Source organism: Crinia signifera, chromosome 5 (genome assembly GCF_055691185.1).
Source record: "Crinia signifera chromosome 5, ASM5569118v1, whole genome shotgun sequence".
Lineage (NCBI taxonomy): Eukaryota > Metazoa > Chordata > Amphibia > Anura > Myobatrachidae > Crinia > Crinia signifera.
The window spans coordinates 164,172,137-164,192,689 of record NC_139221.1 but is presented as its reverse complement, the minus strand read 5'-3'; the positions used below and the strand labels follow the sequence as shown (position 1 = coordinate 164,192,689).

General features: G+C 48.5%; 1 protein-coding gene across 1 annotated transcript in view; it reads right to left on the bottom strand.

Moving 5' to 3' along the window:
- MLH1 (mutL homolog 1) overlaps nt 1-16,083 on the bottom strand; it is a 91,130-nt gene extending 75,047 nt beyond the window's left edge. Inside the window, exons 1-2 of the mRNA XM_083188225.1 lie at nt 15,801-16,083; nt 2,893-2,983 (exon numbers count right to left, since the gene is read on the bottom strand). Coding sequence (XP_083044351.1) covers nt 2,893-2,983; nt 15,801-15,916 — 207 coding nt within the window. The 5' untranslated portion in view covers nt 15,917-16,083. The remainder of the gene's footprint in view (nt 1-2,892; nt 2,984-15,800) is intronic.
- Nucleotides 16,084-20,553: the final 4,470 nt, after the last annotated feature.

Below are 20,553 nucleotides of genomic sequence, written 5' to 3'. Positions count from 1 at the left end.
GCCTGGGGTGTCGCTGTCTGCTGTGGTGTTTCTAGCACGGGCCTGGTTTGCATATCAGTGCTGATATACAGACCACACTGTGGTAGAAGCATTACAGCAGACAGCGACACCGCAGGCAGGGAAGAGGAACTGCATGGGTTTTCAAAAATAGCGGGTGCTAGAATGAACTAATATGGTGTTGGCCTCCTCTTTGCATCTACTTTTTTGGAATAGATTTAGTCTACATGGTTAGTCTATGGATTCACACCACTTCAGTAACAAGAGCAGTGATGAGGCTTGATTTGCAGTCAGCATTCCTATTCATCCCTAAGTGTTCGATTGGGCCAGTTTGTCAAGCTCTACACCTATAACTCAGCCGCCATTTGTGATGGACTTCTCTTTGTGCATGGGAATTGTCATGGTGAACCACCACAAATCATTCCCCAAACGGCTACCACAAATTAGGAAGCAAACAGTTCTCTATAATGTATTTAGAATTCCATTCACTGGATATATGGAGCCTATGCCAAACCATAAAAAAAGCATTATTCCTGATCTGCAAGTTCAGAATTTGTCAACCAGACTGCCACATGCAAACGTGTGATTCATCACTCAAGACTATGTATTTCTACCACTCAAGTCCAATGGTTGTGTGTGTTACACCACTCCAGCTTATGTTTAGCATTGCATATGGTGATCTAAAGCTGGGTAAACACTAGAGTATAATTACCTGTTAATACTGTTGTGATGCAAATCGGAACGATTTATGATAATGCAGTGTGTATGCACACCCTGCGCCCTTTTACGCCCATTAGCGAAGTCATACTGCTAAATGCAGCACGGCATCCTCCATCATCCCTGTGTCGGCAAGTGTGTATGCACTTATAGATGCAGGGCCCCGTCACCTGTGAGATTAGCCGGGTACACATTGTTCTAGTGCAGGGGTGGCCAACCGGTCAGAGGTAAAGAGCCGAAAAATATCAGTTGTCAAGCCAAAGAGCCCAAAAAGGGGCGTGATCGGGGGAGTGGTCAGGGGCGTGGTCATATGACACAAGGAGAGTGGCCACATGACAAAACTTTATGCCCCCAGTGCCAGATATGCCCACCACAGTGCCAAACATCATATGCCCCCCACAGTGCCAAACATCACATGCCCCCCACAGTGCCAAACATCACATGCCCCCCACAGTGCCAAACATCACATGCCCCTCAAAGTGCCAAACATCATATACCCCTCAAAGTGCCAAACATCACATGCCCCGCAAAGTGCCAAACATCACATGCCCCCCACAGTGCCAAACATCACATGCCCCTCAAAGTGCCAAACATATGCCCCCCCACAGTGCCAAACATCATATGACCCCACAGTTAGGAAGCTGGGCCCTCCAGCACAGGTGTTGCCCACAGTGCAACACCTATGCTGGAGGGCCCAGCTTCCTAACTAAAGGGCCCACCTAGAGGGCCAGGAGGGCCCAACAAATAAATGAGCCACGGGCCAAGAGGGCCCGACTAATGCGCACACAGGCCAGAAGGGCCTGAATTTGCCCACGGTCCTAGTGCCCGACACCAGGTGGTCTAGGGTGGATGGAGGGTAGGAGGCCAAAGGCCCCTACCTGGTGTTGGGAGAGGCCGCTGGGGGGAGCTTCGTCAGCTCTTTTGCTTCCCACCCCCGCTGGCCTCTCCGGGAGCCATCTTCTTTTTTCTTGCAGAAGGCGCCGGAGATCTTCTGTCTTGATCCCGGCGTCTTCTGGCCTCTTCAGAGGCGCCGGAACTCTTCTCCCCGCCGCCGTCTTCTGCGCCATCCTCCGGCGGCTTCTCACGTCTTCAGGAGCGCTCCTGCGCTCCGCCGGCGTGGAGAAGACTTTTCGCCCTCCCGCTGGCGTCTGATGTCAGACGCCGGGGGCAGGGCGGAAACGGCGCGGCGAGCGCTGATGGCTCGCCACGGTCGTTTCCTATTGGCCGCCGATGCGGCGTTTTGAATTTGGCAGCCGAATTGACGCCAAATTCAAAACCCCGCTTTGCAGACGGGAGGCTGGAGCCGCAGTTTACAGCTCGGCGAGCCGCATGCGGCTCGCGAGCCACGGGTTGGCCACCGCTGTTCTAGTGTGTACCCGGCTATAGGCTTGTCTGGAATGTTCAGCTATTTAAATTCCTGAAGCTCACAACCAACAGTTGTTATGTTGACGTTACTTCCAGAGGCAGGTTATAACTTTGTAGAGAGAATTGTTAACAAAGGGCTGATATGCCTTCAGCACTCCCATGTTTGTGCACAGAAGCCACCTTTATAAGTCACTGCCATTGTACAGAACAAATCATCAGGTAAACCTGACAAGAAAAAAAAAACCAATAAGCCACAAAAGGGGTTTTTGTGGTAATATCTGATTGATTTGATGTTCAAAGATAACAGTAAAGGAGAGCTATTTTCTTGACATTATCTTCTTTCATATATACTGGTTCTGATGTCAAATAGCGCAACACCTCTGTATACATCTCATCCTTAACTCTTGTGCATCATTCATTCTGTAGCTAATATTTGACCATGGAGAATGCATGACTGTATGCTTGAGTTTATGCTTCTTTTGGCAAATGGTGCAGCTGACATAGTCAAACACACTTATTAGAAGAAGCATCCACATACTTCTGGCCATACTGTGGGCCAGATGCACTAAGCTTCAAAAGTGATAAAATGGAGAGTGATAAACAGTCAGACAATCAGCTCCTACCTGCTATGTCACAGACAAAATATCAGGTAGGAGCTGATTGGCTGGTTGTTTATCACTCTCCATTTTATCACTTTTGAACCTTAGTGCATCTGGCCCAAGTGAATGTTAGAGATCTCCAGTAAACAACATCACTCACCATAGTTTAGCTGTAAACAACTAGAAGGAAAACCATGGAATAGTGTACCCTTACCCTAATTCCACAACCATTGTCCTGAATTTGAATTAATTTCATCCCTCCTTCTTTAATGGTCACTTGAATGCTGGTTGATTTAGCATCTAAACTATATATATAAAAAAAAGAAAAAATAATTATTTGTAATAAATTGCAAATTACGGTACAGACATTCTTCATGTTCACAAATATCCCTTTCGGACAGCATTGGCCGAATAACCCAGCAATTAACTGGCATTTGAAGCAACGGGTTATTTGGCCGCGTGCTGAAGAGCAAATCTCCAGGTCTAAAATTTCGACCCGGTAATTTGCTCCATTACATGGGGTTTTCGTCAGTGTGAAAGGGTCAACCTGGATCCTAAACTCCGGGTCTTCGTCCCTGGTCGTTTGCAGGGTCAGTGTCCCGAAGTTTAACATCCGGACTGACCCTTTCACGCAGTAAAAGCACCAGTGTATTCCATTAAATTCCCGGGTGGAACTGCTTCAACCGGGAATTTTCAATTTCTGTGTGGTACGTTGCAATTCACTCAGGGGCAGATTTATAAATTTCTAAAGACAGACAAGTAGAAATACTATCCAAAACAACCAATCAGGTCGTACTAGACAAAGGACAATAACTTACTAGTTGCTATGGGACACACCCACTGTTTATAATTTATTACTATAAAGATGCCATTCCAAATGTACAAATAAATGAAGACTACAAACTAATTTTTTACTTGCATACCGGCATTAGATCCACAATACTGCCTAACAGTCCTTGCCTCTGGAAGATAGCAAAACAAATACTGTAAATCAGGGTATTGCAAAAAGGGGATTTTTGTAAGAACTTACCGTTGAAATCCCATCCTGGTGACACAGCTCAACCATGGGATGTAGTAGGGTCCTTAGGAGCCAAACACCTATGCTATGACTTTGCTAACACCTCACTGCATCCTGGAAACTTCTACAACGCCTGAACATATTAATATGCACAATAAAACATAATTAACTGCGTTTTATGAAATGCAGCAGAAAACAGTATAACATTAACTGAGCAAAGGGAGGGGTCACCAGGATGGACTCAGAGAAAGGGATTTGAATGGTAAGTTCTTACAAAAATACCCTTTTCTCTTTCGTCCATCCTGGTGACACAGCTCAACCATGAGACGTTCAAGAGCCGGTCCTTTGGGAGGGTACGCTCAGGCCCGCAGTTCTCATCACTGTTCGCCCAACTAAAGCGTCCTCCGATGCAAACTCATGGAACCTGTAGAATTTGGTTAATGTGTGAACAGAGGACTAGGTGGAAGCCCTGCACAACTGCTCTGCTGAAGCCCCGTGGCACACCGCACAGGAAGAGGCAACCAACCTTGTGGTATGGGCATTTACCCTGGCCGGAACTGGTCGACCAACCTTAGTGTTGGCGTAAGCAATGACAACCACAACCATCTCGCGATAGTCTGCTTAGAGGCCGGCCACCGTTTTTTATGTACATCATATAGCACCAGCAAGGTATCCGTCTTCCGAAAAGACTTCACTCTGTGCAAATACACACGCAAAGCGCAAACCACATCAAAAAGTACCAACTTTGTCCCTATGTCTGGTCTCCTCAGGAGGGCAAAACACTGGAAGCACAATCTCATGGTTTAAGTGGAAACTGGAGACCACTTTCGGTAGAAAATGTGGAACTGTTCGCAGAACAGCTCTATCCTCATGGAAGACTAGGAAAGGAGCCTTACATGACAAGGCTCACAATTCCGACACTCTCCTGGCTAAAGCTATTGCCAGCAAAAAGGTGAGCTTCCAAGACAAAAACTTTAGATCCGCTGAACGTAAGGGTTCAAAAGGAGGCTTCTGCAACACTGATAGCACCATGGACAAGTCCCAAGGAGCTACTAGTTGACGGTACAGTGGTCTAATACGCACCACCCCTGAAGAAAGCACTGAACCTCAGGTAAAAGAGATACCCATTTCTGAAAAAAAGATAGAAAGTGCAGACAGCTGCACCTTTAGAGATTGAAGACTCAATCCTGCAGAAAACCCATCTTGAAGAAAGTCCAAAAGTCTAGCCAGCTTCTGTCGCTCACACCACCTGATGTATATCTCCCATACTCTGTGGTAATTCTTCGAAGAAACAGCCTTTCTGGCCTTCATAGTTTGAATTACTCTATCAGAAAATCCCTTCTTTTTTAGCAATGAGATTTCAAAAGCCACACCGTCAAATTTAGTTGAGCTAGGTCTTGATGAAGAAACTGATCTTGCTGAAGCAGATCTGGCCAAAGTGGAAAGGGCCATGGAGGTGCTACTGATAATCTGAGAATGTCTGAATACCAGGACCTCCTGGGCCAGTCTGGGGCCACCAGGATCACCTGCAACCCTTGAAGACTAATTTTCTTGAGAACCCTCGCCAGCATCGGAAAAGGTGGAAATATGTAGGCCAGGCTGAACGTCCAAGCCACTGTCATGGCATCCACAGCCCATGCCCTCGGATCTCTGGCCCTGGAACAGTTGTGCGGAGAGGCCATCAAGTCCACTTCCAGAATCCCCCAGCGCCTCATGATGTCCTTGAACACCTGCGGGTGTAAAGCCCACTCCCCTTCCAGCAATTTCAATCTGCTGCGGAAGTCCACCTCCACATTTCGGATCCCCGGAATGAACACTGCTGACAATGCTGGAACATGGGGCTCCACCCAATTGAATATCCGAGATGTCTCTCGCATCGCCATCTTGCTGCGAGTACCTCCTTGATGGTTCAGGTATGCCACCGTTGTGGCATTTTCTGACTGAATTCTCACTGGAGAACCCTGTATCACAGACTTCACTTTCAAAAGGGCCCTCAGCACCACCCTGAGCTCTAAAATATTGATCGGCAAAAGAGCTGACGACTGTGACTATAGACCCTGAAGCCCCTTGAGACTTGCATCTGTCGTGATCACCAGCCAGTCCCAAGTAAAGAGAGATCTGTCCATCTGCAGAGATTCCACGTCCATCCACCACAACAGGGACTCCCTCGACTCCTGAGACAGAGAAATCCATTTTGTCCTCATGGTGTCGGTATTCCCCGACCAAGAAGTCAGAATGTTCCACTGGAACACCCTGGAATGAAATCTTGAATACTGCAGTGTCTCGAATGTGGCTACCATCTTGCCCAACGACCTTAGGCAAATCCAGACAGATGGATGAGATTCTTTTAGGATCTGCTCTGTCAATTTTTGAACTGCCCTGGCCTTTTCCTCTGGCAGGAACACCCGATGGAGATAAGTGTCCAAAATCACGCCCAGAAACTGCAATCTCTGGGACGACACCAGGTGAGACTTCTGAAATGTATGATCCAGACGTGCTCCTGAAAAAATGTCAGGGCCACCTTTATGTGTTCCTGTAACAATTCCGATGACTCCGCCTTGAACAGAAGGTCGTCAAGATATGGAATAATTACAATTCCCTTTAATCTGAGTGATGCTGCCATGACAGCCATCACTTTGGTAAATACTCTTGGAGCTGTTGCCAGCCAAAAAGGTAGAGCCTGTAAATGCCAATGCTGTGAGCCCACAGCAAATCTTAGCAGAGATTGATGTTGCTTCAGAATGGGTATGTGTAGATAGGTATCTTGAATATCTACTGCCGCCAAAAATTCTCCTGACTCCATACTTCAAGCCCTGAGGATATAGAAATTAATCCCATGGAATAAAATAGGGGTTCTACAAGACATAGTGCACGAATATCATCAAAATATGAATACCCACATCCTGGTTTTAACCACAGTTTATTTTCTTTCTGCACATTCTAACTAGGGTCTTATCCAAGAGGATGTAAAACATACACCTCCTTTTTAATTACCATAATAAAAGTTACATTTTAGGAATTGTGAATTTATCAGTTGGACGTCTTCCAAACATACTTTTGGAGTACACCCCAATAATCTCCAATCCTTTTCTCTCTTTTCACATAAGTCCATACTGAGCAGGACTGATCAAAGAGATTCTATCTTGAAGTGATCTACCCACAAATGCTTGTTCAGGGATTTCAGGTTCAAGATGGGTCGGAAGGACCCGTCTGGTTTGGGAACCAGAAACAGAGGTGAATAAAATCCCTTTTTCTGTTCTCGTGGCAGAACTGAAATAACCACCCCATTGAGAACCAGCAAGGACACTGCCCCTAACAGGGCTGCTCTCCTCTCCGCTTCCTTTGGTAAGGGAGTAAGAATAAAACTCTTTGGAGGATCTCCCTTCAAGTTAATTTTGTACCCCTGAGATACAATGGTTCTCACCCATTGATCCTGGGTGAAGCCAAACCAGACTTCTTGGAAGAGCAGGAGGCGACCCCCCCCCCCACCCAAAATGGGGAGTCCGCCCCCCGTCATGCGAGGACTTATCTTCTGGCTTGGACGCTTGCTTCTTTGAGAAAAAACGGAACTTGGAGGCCTTTCCCTTTCCTGGAGGAACTTTTCCTTTACCAGACTGACCTCTGCCAGTCGCTCCACCCCGAAAGGACGAAAAAGCACCAAAGCGAGACCCACTCTGCTTAGACGCAGAAGTTGGAAGAAAGGAACTCTTCCCTCCAGTGGGCTGTTTAATTAAGGCTTCCAATTCAAAGTCAAAATGGAGCTCTCCTTTAAAAGCCAAAGTTTCAAATGACTTCTTTGAATCACCATCCGCCTCCCAAGCCTTTAACCATAAGACTCTCCTAGCCATGACAGACATAGCTGATACCCTGGAAGCCATTCTGATGCCTTCCTGATCTGCCTCAAACATAATCTGCCTCACATTTTAGCTTTTCCGCTAAAGACAAGTCAAGATCATCAACATCTCTTACTTGAGCACACAACATGTCATCCCACACTATCATGACCCTGGAGACCCAGGCCACTGCTATGAGAGGCCACAGGGCAAACCCTACCCATTCAAACATAGCTTTAAGACACCCTTCCAACTTTCTGTCTACCGGGTCCTTAAAGGCCGCACCTCCTTGGACAGGGAGTGCCGTGGTCTTGGATAGGCCGGCCACAGGTGCATCTACTAATTGGAATTTTTCCCACAATTTAACGTGATCCTCCGGCATGGGATACAAAGCCTCAAATCTCTTTGGCATAGTCACTCTTGTCCAGGGTCTTCCAGGCCTCACCCAGGAGATCAGACATACTAGAGCCTGTAAGAAAAGTAACCAAAGACTTCCTTGGCCTTTTAAACATGCCTTCCTGTTGAACTCTGTGAACTCTGTCAGCCTCTGCCAAATTTAAAGCCTGGCGTACTGCCAAAATTAAATCTTCCACCCCTGGGACAGTGGGGTCAACAAGCTCTTGCTGGCACCAACTAGACTCAGTAACACATTCCCCTTCTTCCTCATCTGATCCTACAGCGAGGAGAGAACATTCAGATAAAAGATGCCTTGCAGAAGCAGCTGCAGGCACTTTTAAGAACTGCTCCATATAGTCAGACATCTTATGCACACCTTGAGATGTGTGCTGCATAACCTGCAACAAGGCAGGGTCTCCCTGGGATGGGGGAAGTGAACCCTGAGAGGTTTGGGAATGGGAAGACAGTCTAGGAGCACAAATCCCCCTGGTCCAACTGTTCATTAGTTAATCTGACTCCGCAAAATCTGCAGTCTAATAACATAGCAGCATCCCCCCCTTTACCAACAGCAATATCACACTTCTCTGCCATAACAATAATAATACAGCTCACAGTGTAAAAGGTCAGGCGTTCACACAGAATAAAGTATCCCAGTAACTTAACTGCACCGCAGCTGTTGGAGATGATTCAGCGATCACCGGGCAGAATCTGCCAGAGGAAGCTCACACTGTAGGTTTCTTTGCTCAGCAAGTTGTGTTCATTCTAGCACCCGCCATATTTGAAAACCCATGCAGTTCCTCTTCCCTGCCTGGGGTGTCGCTGTCTGCTGTAGTGCTTCTAGCACAGTGTGGTCTGTATATCAGCACTGATATGTAAACCAGACCTGTGCTAGAAACACCAAAGCAGACAGTGACAGCCCACTCAGGGAAGAGGAACTGCATGGGTTTTCAAATATAGCGGGTGCTAGAATGAACACTAGCAAGCACAGCCCTGCTCAGCTCCGCAGTGGAAGAGAAAGGCGCCAAACCTACAGCAAGGAAGAGACCAATTTACCCTGCTTCAGTGGGGAGATAGCACTAATTGGCGCTCTACCCCCTTCAGCCGCTCCTGATGCTGAGTCCTCCGTTTCCCAGTGCCTCCCCCTCATTTAGGGATAACTTGGAACTGCCCAGCTAAGCCAGGCTCCTGTAGCCAGCGTGTCCTCCATTTGCATATGGAGTGGACCGGCAAGCCCTTGTAAATGGCGGTGCCATAGCGGGGTTCCGCTGCCCGAGACTCCTCACTAGCTGAGGGCCGGCTACAAGTATCCCAGGGCCCAGGAAACCTCCCTTTCCAATCTGGGGGTCCGAGCGCAGAGCAGGTAGAAAGCATGCTTTCTACCCAGCTCACAGGGAGCTGACAGGCAGCACCTCCATCAGCCCCTGTGCCCCTAAACACTCTCTAAAATGGCTGCTGACAGAAGCCCCACGGGATTACCACACACTCCGGTGGGCACTTAAAACGAAACTGAAGTCTCCAGGATGCAGTGAGGGAGGAGCCTGCCTCTCTCAAAGTCATAGCATAGGTGCTTGGCTCCTACGGACCCTACTACATCCCATGGTTGAGCCGTGTCACCAGGATGGACGAAAGAGAATAAAATAATAATCAGACTTTTGTCACTATATGTAAAGAAGGAAAGTACCAACAGTGTCCTTGGGCGCTGATCTCAAGTGTGTCTCTCAGTTGGTTGAATACCCAAAAACACAAAAAAACATAACCACAATAGTGTATTACCCAATGGAGTATACAATACAATGTTTATGAAACCATTTAGAATTTAAAGTGGACTCGTACCCTAGACTTTGGTCTACTGTTTAGGCAGACCAAACAAGCTTGGGAGGGAGCGGTTCTGTGCCGTCTGATCCCAGATGTCCAACTCCAATGTCACATATGAACAGAAAAAAGCTAAGATGGTGTAATACCGTTTTGGTGTTTTTTATCACATAGGTGTATTAAATGAACAGTCAGACTCGTACCGTATTCCTAGGTCTACTGTTTAAGGTAGACCTTCAATGCTTTGGGGGGGAGCGGTTTCTCACCGTCAGACTTCCTCAATCCACCAACAGCCAATTGTATATAAAAGATAAAAAGCTGGTATAGTGTGATACCGCTTTATTCACAAAAACATTTAAAACAACAGCATGGGGGGGTCAAAACAGCAGACTCTCACCGAGTTGTATTGTCCACAATCAGGATGTAGACAAAGTAGGCAGATGGTAATACCAGGCGTCCCTGCAGCCTCTCCCGGTGGGTGTCCAGTGTAATATCCCCTCCTGCTCCACGGCCAACGCGTTTCTAGACCACAATGGTCTCTTTTTCAAGGCCTTACAACTCGGTGAGAGTCTGCTGTTTTGACCACCCCATGCTGTTGTTTTAAATGTTTTTGTGAATAAAGCGGTATCACACTATACCAGCTTTTTATCTTTTATATACAATTGGCTGTTGGTGGATTGAGGAAGTCTGACGGTGAGAAACCGCTCCCCCCAAAGCATTGAAGGTCTACCTTAAACAGTAGACCTAGGAACACGGTACGAGTCTGACTGTTCATTTAATACACCTATGTGATAAAAAACACCAAAACGGTATTACACCATCTTAGCTTTTTTCTGTTCATATGTGACATTGGAGTTGGACATCTGGGATCAGACGGCACAGAACCGCTCCCTCCCAAGCTTGTTTGGTCTGCCTAAACAGTAGACCAAAGTCTAGGGTACGAGTCCACTTTAAATTCTAAATGGTTTCATAAACATTGTATTGTATACTCCATTGGGTAATACACTATTGTGGTTATGTTTTTTTGTGTTTTTGGGTATTCAACCAACTGAGAGACACACTTGAGATCAGCGCCCAAGGACACTGTTGGTACTTTCCTTCTTTACCTATTTGTCTATGTATGTTAGGTGATACATACAATCTAACAGCGACCCAGGGCAGCAATTGAGCGCCAGGTTAATCCAGGAATAACATCCCTATTTTTGTCACTATATGGCCTACCGCATGCACGCTAATGCATGCAAAGTCATTCGATAATCAATCGATTTTAGGAGTCAAACAACAGCCACCAGGTCTGAATGAAATGTGCGTATCAGTCCACATGTAGGGTTGTATACAGGTCTGCAACAAAGATTCCTAGCCATAATTATTAGTGCACCCAAGGCCTTAGTGTAAAATATTCATCTGACATCGGAATAATGCTCTCATCTGCTAGCACCGGCTCAGGCCCAGCCTCCAGCGACTTCACCCACCCAGCATGTAAAAGGGGTCGCAAGCCGGGTCGCAGTCGGATTGGAGACAGGTACAAAATTCTGTGTGTAACCCGGCTTGTATGTGTAAAAGGGGTATTTGTTAAAAAGGAGGGGATGGGAGGAGCCAGTTACACACTAAATTTAAAGTGCCCGGCTCCTATAATCAGCCATCTTTAAAACTCTTAGCGTACCCTATGGATGAAAAGAAAAATGCTCTGCTGCTGGACTACTTTTTAAATTTATGATTGCCGTAATATGTTTTTAAAAGAGTAATCATACCTGCCTACTCTCCCAATGGCTGTGATGCTTCTGAAAATCAGGAAAGTGGGCAAGTCTCCTGTCACCATGTTCACTGCCACTCTTGGAACAAAACTAGGTGAGCTGATGAGGCAATTTGCGCAAAATAGCATCCCCGCCCCCTACTTTACAATTCCTGCACAATTGGCATTGTAAACAGAGGGCAGGGCCGAAATGATATAACTGTGCCGCCATGCATCCAGACTGCCTCCTATTTATCCACAAAACCTCCTAGGAGGGAGCAGCCACAATGAGGTTCATTGAAAAGAAAGGCGCTTGAAACAAATGATGTTAATAATAAATTAAGCGATTTGCCCCTCCTGGAAAGGTATGGAGGTACTGTATGTGATGAATTAGAATGAGTCCGTAACAATACCACTGCAGTCCGAGCGGTGGTTTGGGGGAGCCTGCACAGCGTGGGCACAGACTCTGTGCAGATTCAAGGCAATCTAGTTATTTGCACAATCTGATTAAAATAGCCCTCCAATAATGGCCACCACCTTGGAGACTGATGCTAGAGATTCTACTGGGCCTCTAGTATCTGTCGAGGAAGCGCAAGTAGTGTTCACTCTAGTCTTCTTTTACAGGGTGCCGCACCATGCCCGCTTTTTTTAACTTCTAAATGCACCCTGCAATTTTCAACCTTCCCAGACATTTTCACAGGGGGTGAACCACTTTTCATAGTACAAGGGAAAGGGTTTCAATTGGATTTTAAAGCAGCCCAATGGCCATCGAATATGAGCTGAAAGTAGCTCAGAACACCAAGGGTGGGATGTACTAAGGGAAAAATGCGGTAAAACCCCTGTGCGGTACTAAGACACGGCTGCAGCGTCTTCGCCGGCCAGGATATTGCCACCTTTGGGTGTCGATACCCTATAGAAGCCTATGGGCTCCTTATTGCCGCAACCCGCCGCAGAAGCGTGCAAGGGGGAAGATGGTGGCGTCCTCTGCCACCACAGCCGCTGGGAATCTGCCTCTCAGCCGGGACATGGGGTAATCCTATGTCAGATTTCTACTGCAGAACATCGCTTTAAATCTGTGAAAGATGTTATTTGTGGTTTTATCTGTGCTATGACAAGAACTTAGAAATATTGGGATAGTGCGACTGCTTTTACATTTGTTAGGTCTGATTAGCACCTTCTGCTGGTGGGGGGAGGGGCAGCTAATTCAGGAAGGACATATGTTTCTTTAGGCTTATATATTGAGTATAGATTGGAAAGTCAGTCCTTTAGGATGTTAGGGGTCTAGTTATAAAGGGTCATCTTTAAATTAATAGCAGCGTTATACCCGCATTACACAAACAACAACAAAAAAACACAGAAGGCAAACAACAACCGATCATTACTTCTGAAGGACTGCATTATAACCACAAAACTCAGGAACATCATGTGGCCTCAACTTATCTTTGCCATGAGAACACCTGGACCTGGCCCACCACCCCTATTGCTGAGAACACCAGGCCTACCCCTCACGGGGAGCATGGAGCTGTGAGGGGAAGCACCAGGGCCAGCCTATGTAGCAATACTTCCCCCATACTTGAATGTGCCTTAAATGTTATCCTTAGGTCCAGTTATGTGGTGAGGAACATGATTCACTTCTGTTTATCCACATATTTTATAACTGGGCATCACCGATGGTGTAATGGTTAGCATTACTGCTTCACAGCGCTTAGGTCATGGGTTCAATACCCACCATGGCCCTAACTGTGTGAAGTTTGTATATTCTCCCCGTGTTTGCGTGAGTTTACTCCGGGTACTCCAGTTTCCTCCCAAAATCCAAAAATATACTGGTAGGTCAATTGGCTTCCAACAAAAATGAACCCTAGAATGTCTGTGTGTGCATGTACATGTGGTAGGGAACATAGATTGTAAGCTCCACTGGGGCAGGGACTGATTTGAATGTTCAACTATACTCTGTAAAGCGCTGCATAATATGTATGCGCTATATAAGAAACTGTTAATAAATAAATAAAATAATAAATAACTGAAAGCCACAAGCACTGATATTGCCCATTACATTGACCATTAACAATTTGAATTGGTTCTGGACCACCAACCTGAGGCACCCCTGCAAATGTTCGGAGGCACCCCAGGGAGCCTAGGCGCACAGTTTGGGAACCACTGTCCTACAGTGTAACCTTCGTAGTACGCCCGCCATGGCTGCCTCATCTGGTGCACATGTGGATTGGATGAAAAATACATGGACCTGAGTATTCACTAAAATCATCAATTTTGGATAATTTATTTTAGGGTAATCTATTCCACCCAAGGTAATCCTACGCAGAGTGCCTAAAATGGCTGCCGTACCTTGTCAGGGTGGAGTACACAACCCATGGAAGATATTATCCAAAATGCTGCACCAATCCTGCATTATGCTTAGGGGTTTCTTGTCTGTAACTGTACTACCAACATCCTCTGTATTATGTGCATTTTTTAAATGTCTGTAAAGCGCCTTGAGTCCTGTTGGAGAAAGTGCGCTATATAAATTAAATGTACTTTTGTATTTTTCCAGGAAGCCTGACCCTGGACCCAGAAGGTAAACCTCGTCTCCCCCTAGCAATGCAGCCGGAGGTCTTTCCGGCCATGGGGGAAGGAGGTGCTCAGGGAGGTGACGGAGACCCCCATCCCCCCCTGCACACCACATCACAGGGGCCTTCGTCACCGCAATGCGATGTTAATCTCATATGTCAGTACAGTACATATGCGATAGCTTCTCTGCAGTAGCGTGGCGGCAATGTATTTTAATACACCCCGCCCCAAAAGTGAAATACTTTCAGCTCAAAATCTACCAGTGTGTATGGTCCTGCAGTGGCAAACGCAGGATTTTCAGAAGGGGGTTTCCAGAGGGGCGGAGGAAAGCACGGAGATGGACACTTAGGTGACCCAGTATATGCTGGGTCAGTTAAAGTATTATAGATAGACCAAATGTATATAAATAATAATAATAAAAATATATATATATATATATATATATATATATATATATATATACATACAGGGGCGTCAACAGCAGTGTAGACCCCTGGGCATAGCGATGTATTGGGGCCCCTACCGATCCCCCAGCGGTAGGGGTGGGGGATGCTTTGATGTCCTGCGGGTGGTATGGGGTATTATATCAACTGCTTAGCATGTAGGGCCTGGATCAATAACTTCCACTTATTACCCCTTTACTGCACAGATGGTGGGAGATGGGGTGGGAGAATGGGGCATTGGGCTTAATGAAGGGGCCCTGATACATAACTTCCAGGGTAGTAGAGGATGTTTAATAGTGGAGTGGGCTTATTATTCATAATTTTCTGGTGGGAGGATAGCTTGCTTGACTGCAGATATCTCCAGTTCCTGGAAATAGATTTATTAGATTTTAATGGAAGTAAAAACTAGAGAATCCCACCTACCAAATGGAATTGGGGACTAGGGGATCAGAGTTCAGGAGGCAGAGCAATCTGCCAATGAGAATATAAAACTACATACCAGGTGTGTGGAGCTGGAGCAGTAACCAGCTGCTGGAAGGCTGATATCTCTGGTTCTGGGAACAGTAGAGACAAGCTACTAGTGTCCATCAAAGGGGGAGAGTCCCAGCTTTTGGAATATACCTTCAGCAAAACTCTAAAGGTGCCCACACATGCACCGATCCCGGCGTGCGTTGTGGGCTTAACTAGCACACATAGCATTGCATCGTATGCCTTGTGCATGCGATGCGATGCTATGCTAGAAAAAGCTAGTACAAAAAGTATGTGCTGCACATACTTTTTGTACTGTGTGATGGGGTGCCGTGGGAGCGCGCACCCCATCGTAGTATAGCATCTCACCGCCGGGAACGGTGCGTGTGTGGGCACCTTAAGTCAGACAGAACCTGAAATATCTGACTGAGAATAACAATTAACAGGCTTGGATGGGGACCACTGTTTTGAAGTCAGATATCTCCAGTTCCTAAGGGCCGATTTTTACAATTCTTGTACCCCTGGAAAGAGGAGACCCTCAGCTTTCAGGTGAGGGCCCTTAGACTCCTGGGGGGGGAGGGGGGGTGTTCTGGGTACTCAGAAACACCCCCTTCCCCTGCGTGCGCTACTGCCATGCAAGCATGAAATCCCTGGCAACAAACATTTTTTGGGTGGCGGGAAGATGCGCAAAATTTCTAGTTATGCCTGTGGTCAGAGTAGGACACTGCATGCACAAACATGTGCATAGCTGTCATTACACAGTATATGGATATACTTGTCTGCAATAATAGCCAGGTAATGCCACTGCTGTATGTGTAGTATATATAACGTGCTATATATGCAGCCGGGGATTACCAGTTCTCCAGCATTTCTTTAATAGCATTAGCGGGTCTCTGGATCACCTCCCCGGCAGCTATTCGGTTCACCACGGTTTCCTCAAGCCGGCGGATCACACCTGCCGGCTGCGGCATGATCGCTGTCTATGTTTCGCAGTAACACCACGATATGGTCACACATGTAATACGCAGTCACTAGAACACATCATGTTCCCAGCTCCGGCATGTATTGTACAGTACTAATGACAATGCGCGCCGCCATGCAGCAAGCACCAATCAGCGGGGCGGGAGGGCGCGCCAACCAGACTCTTCATGTTATTCAGAAAAGAAAAAAAAGTGTATGTATTTAAGCTGCTGTAAAGATGACTGCAGTGTCGGCCATATTGTTGGAGACCATGTTTATAGTTATTGTTATACATATATTTGTAAACACTGACTGTATGAGGGGAGAGTGACGTGTACCTATAAATATAACAGTTTTCCTATAAAACACAGTTTTGATAAGATGACCCATTTTTCTCCTGCCTTGTGGTGAGAGAAAGAGGTTACTACATCTTCTCCTTCTTTACTAACGGTGCGGACTGTCCTCATATAGGGCCTGATTCAGACCTGTACGCATAGCTGCAAATTTGCAGCCCTGATGATTACATACCTCCCAACTGTCACGCTTACAGTTCCTGCGTCCCGCCCGGGGCCGCCATTGTCCCGCGGTGGGGGGACAGTTGGGAGCCCCCCCAGCTTGCCGAGAATAGACGCTGTGCGCATGCGCACAGCGTCTATTCAGCGCCGACGAGCGGCGAAAACGGGGCGTGGCCGGAGTTCGCGTCACCCCATGAGGCCACGCCCCCTTTTCTCAAGGCCGCGCCCCCTTTTCGGGAGCGCGCGCGGCTTAGCCGCGCTAACGTCCCGACCTCCCAACTTCAAAAGTTGGGAGGTATGTGATTATCAAAAGGCCATTATCGGGGTCCCCTTGCAAACGGACCATGCAAAGGCTAGCATTTGCTTGCTGATCGCAAGGTGATTGACAGGCGCCGGGCATTTGGAGACGATTTTTGGGCTTGCCCCTGGAAAATCCGGTGTTCCCTGGCCTTTGGGAGAGAGGGCCACTGATGTCAGCAGCTACCTCCTTCTTCCCATGGCATTTGTAGCGCTGAGTAAGTCTAGACTGTGAATGCATTCGTAGCCATGCACAGGGGAGGAACCAGCTCCCGCAACCAGTGTAGCCCCTCCTCCCATCACAGCAGGAAGGGTGACTGGACTCCACCGTGATTCCTGGGCCACGAAGAGGGTGTGAGACTTAAATGAGTCCCGGTACTCCCCTTTTGCTCCGCTGGGCTCCGATGCAACGTTCCCTGTAGAAGAAACGGGGGTGGAGAGTCCCACTATGTGGGGAAGGGGATGGTCATCACAGGCACCACTGGCCTCAGACTGGTTACACCCGCTTGTAGAACACGGTGAGTACAACCCGAGTGAGGGAACGCTCCAGGGGAGGGGAAGGAGCATACACAGTACAGCAAACAGACACAACATGGATTATACTCATCGGATGTCTACCAGTCCCCTGACTCACCGAGGGTCAGGGGACTGGTATCCTCCAACTCACCTGCGGCATCATGCCCGCGAAACCTGCGGCCTAACGGCAACCTAGCGCTGCGCAACCTTGCGCAGAACGCCCGCGCAACCTTGCGCAGAATGCCTGCACAACCTGTGACCTATCGTTGGATCCTTAGATACCATGGCCTAGCATCACGCACCTGGCATCTAACGCCCGCACAACCTGCGACCTAGCGCCGGATCCTTAGATGCTACGGCCTAGCATCGCGCAACCTGGCACCTAACGCTCGCGCAACCTGCGACCTAGCGCCGGATCCTTATATACCACAGCCTAGCATCGTGCAACCTGGTGCCTACCGCCCGTGCAACCTGGCGCCTAACGCCCACGCAACCTACGGCCTCAACGCCTGACCTCTAATGAACACTCTGGAAAGGAACACGATTGCATGGGTTAACATACAGTGCAATGCCTAGAAAGAAATCCACAGTACAAACACAGCATAATACAAGCAAGACAATCACGGCATAAAACACTAGGGAGGGCTTACCTCCCACTGGCTGCTCTCAGGCACACCATGGTAGCCACCGTGGCAGTACCTGCTGCCCAGCTACCTGCTGCTGTGGGCCTGCAGCCCGTTTCACTAGGCCTCAAGCCTGGAGGCCCGGGACCTAGGGCCCACAGGTCAGGAGGACCCGTTTCACAGTGACTCTGGGCCAAGAGGGCCCGACAATAGCCCCGCAGGCCGGAAGGGCCTGAACCTAGAAAACCTTGGGGCCCTGTATCGAGCCAAAGGGGCCCAGGTCTCGTGCCCACAGGCAACTGCCCCCGGGCCAAGAGGGCCTGACTGATGTCCCCACAGGCAGAGAGGGCCTGAACATGTGACACGGGCCTAGTGCCCAAACCCTGGTGGTATAGGGGGTCTGCGGGGGGTTGGTAGCCACTGGCCACTTTCCTGTAGTTGGGAGAGCCCCACGGGAGGGAGGTTCACCAGATCTTTTGCTTCCCACTCCCGAGGAGCATCTCTGGTCCGCGCCCTCTTTGTTCTTCTGCCGCTGGCCCCTCCTGGCCAGCAGCCCTCCTTCCTCCTCTTCGCCCACCAGGGATCTTCTAGCTTGATCCTGTCATCTTCTGGTCTTCTCCATCGCCTTTTCTGTCTTCTGGAGCCGCTTCTGCTTCGGAGCAGCGAGCTCCTGCCTCTTCCTCGCTGTCGCCAAACTCTCCTCCTTGTGCCGGGCTTCCTCTCTTCAAACCTCCACCGCCGCCTGACATCAGGTGCCGGGGGAGGAGTGGAGGGCAGCATGACGGGCGCTGATTGGTCCACCACAGCTGCCTCCTATCGGTTGCTCCTTCGGGAGCCGGGATTGGCTCCCGACGGGCACCATTATCAGCCAGGGCATGCTGGGGGTGCTGTTCTTCCTGCTCCAGTGCTGGGACCGGAGAAACCGTCCCAGCACTGGCGCATATTTCTACACTACAGTATAACTGGACAGTGGGTGAACTGGAAGTTTTATGATTCTGAGGCTTGATCCCAATCTTGACTGTATGCACACCTGTGAATTGTAATCCTGTAGTGGTGACCTGCTGCTGACCTTTTATTCATATGGAATCAAACATACATTGTACATACTGTAAAGACTTGCTTACTATATTTAATTAAAGTATGGGTAACTGGGAAACAACACATCCAGTGGCGTAACTACCGAGGGTGCAGGGGATGCAACTGCTATGGGGCCCGGTGGCTGGGGGGGCCCGAGGTCCCAGCAGGCCATCCCCTGCACCCTTTTTTTATTATTTTTTATTCATGTTTTTTTTAATTGTTGGGGCAGACTGGTTCCCCTGGGAACACTCTGACTTGTGCTCCCTTCATTGCCTATATTACTCGCCAGCGTCAGGGTTTAAAAGCAAACTACCCGGCGCCGAAAATGGGAGCCCTGTGATGCCGGGCCTGGGGAGAGGGAGATCAGCGCTGTCTGCAAGCGGCGGCAGCTGGCGCACCGGTATATGAGGGAGCGCTCAGTCAGCAGTGTGATGCCCGGGAGAGAGAAATCAGCTCTGCCAGCGATCCGGTGCTGCCCCCCCCCCCCCCCCCCGGCTCACCCTCAGTCAGCCCTGTGATGCCGGGAGAAGCAGTTTTGCTACCCAGCGCCAGTGAGAAGGACTCCACAGCCAGCCTGGATGATTGCCAGGGGAGTAGGAGGTTCGAGATGCCGGACACAGCTGAAGACCCCATGCCAGAGATCGGAGCCCTGTGATGCCGGAGACATGCAGTTTTGCACTGCTGGCGCCGGGCATCAGGAGCTGAAGACCCGGCACTGGAGATGGGAGTCCTGTGCTGCTGAAGGTACATGTCCTGCTGCTTGGGCTGTGGACAGAGCCCCCCTGACCTCTACCACCCACTCCCGGTCAACCCCTCTCTCATCCATTACTCTCTCTTGCATTACTATTCTTTCCCAGGGCCGGATTAACAATGGTCCTGATGGAGCTGTAGCTCCAGGCCCAATCTCCAAATAGGCTCATTTTGTAGATGAGGACTCCAACGAGCCCGGCGTCACTTCGCTAGCCCCCCCCCGGGAACCGGAGATACCGCCAGGCAAACATGGAACGTTTTCTCCATAGGATAACATGGGACCCGCTTATTCCACCCCCCACCCAGTTCCAACAGCTGCCAGTTCCCCCTGTGGCATCACAAAAGCTTGAGGTTGATCTCAGTTTCGGCCTTCAAACTGATACCAGGCTGGTCCATATGTGTTAATTGATTCCAGAGATATTGGTGGTAAACCGATTTTTAATTTGTAATTTCATGGCTATTCATGTTGTTTAAAGGCAGATTTCTCTGAAACCAAACGACCCAGTTTCACGGGACCAAAATCATTCAAAGACCACTCAAAAAATGATACTGGTCTCATGTAAATGGGTCAGTTGGTTCTGAAGATATAGCCAGTTGGTTAAAGGAGGGGGGAGGGGGTTGTTTTCTCTCCCCCTCACACCAGAAAATGCAGGGACTAGGCTGATGTAAAAGGGACATGATCCTCTGACCATATTCCCGGGTAAATCCCTGCATTTTCTGGTGTGAAAGGGGTATTATTTCAAATAGCTGGGACCTGCAGTGCCTGGCTGTCAATGGCTGTCACTTCTGCACGGCGGCAGCTGTTCCTCAGTTACCGCGAGCATGTATTCCCCCATGGCAATGAGCATGTAATTCCACATGGCAACGAGC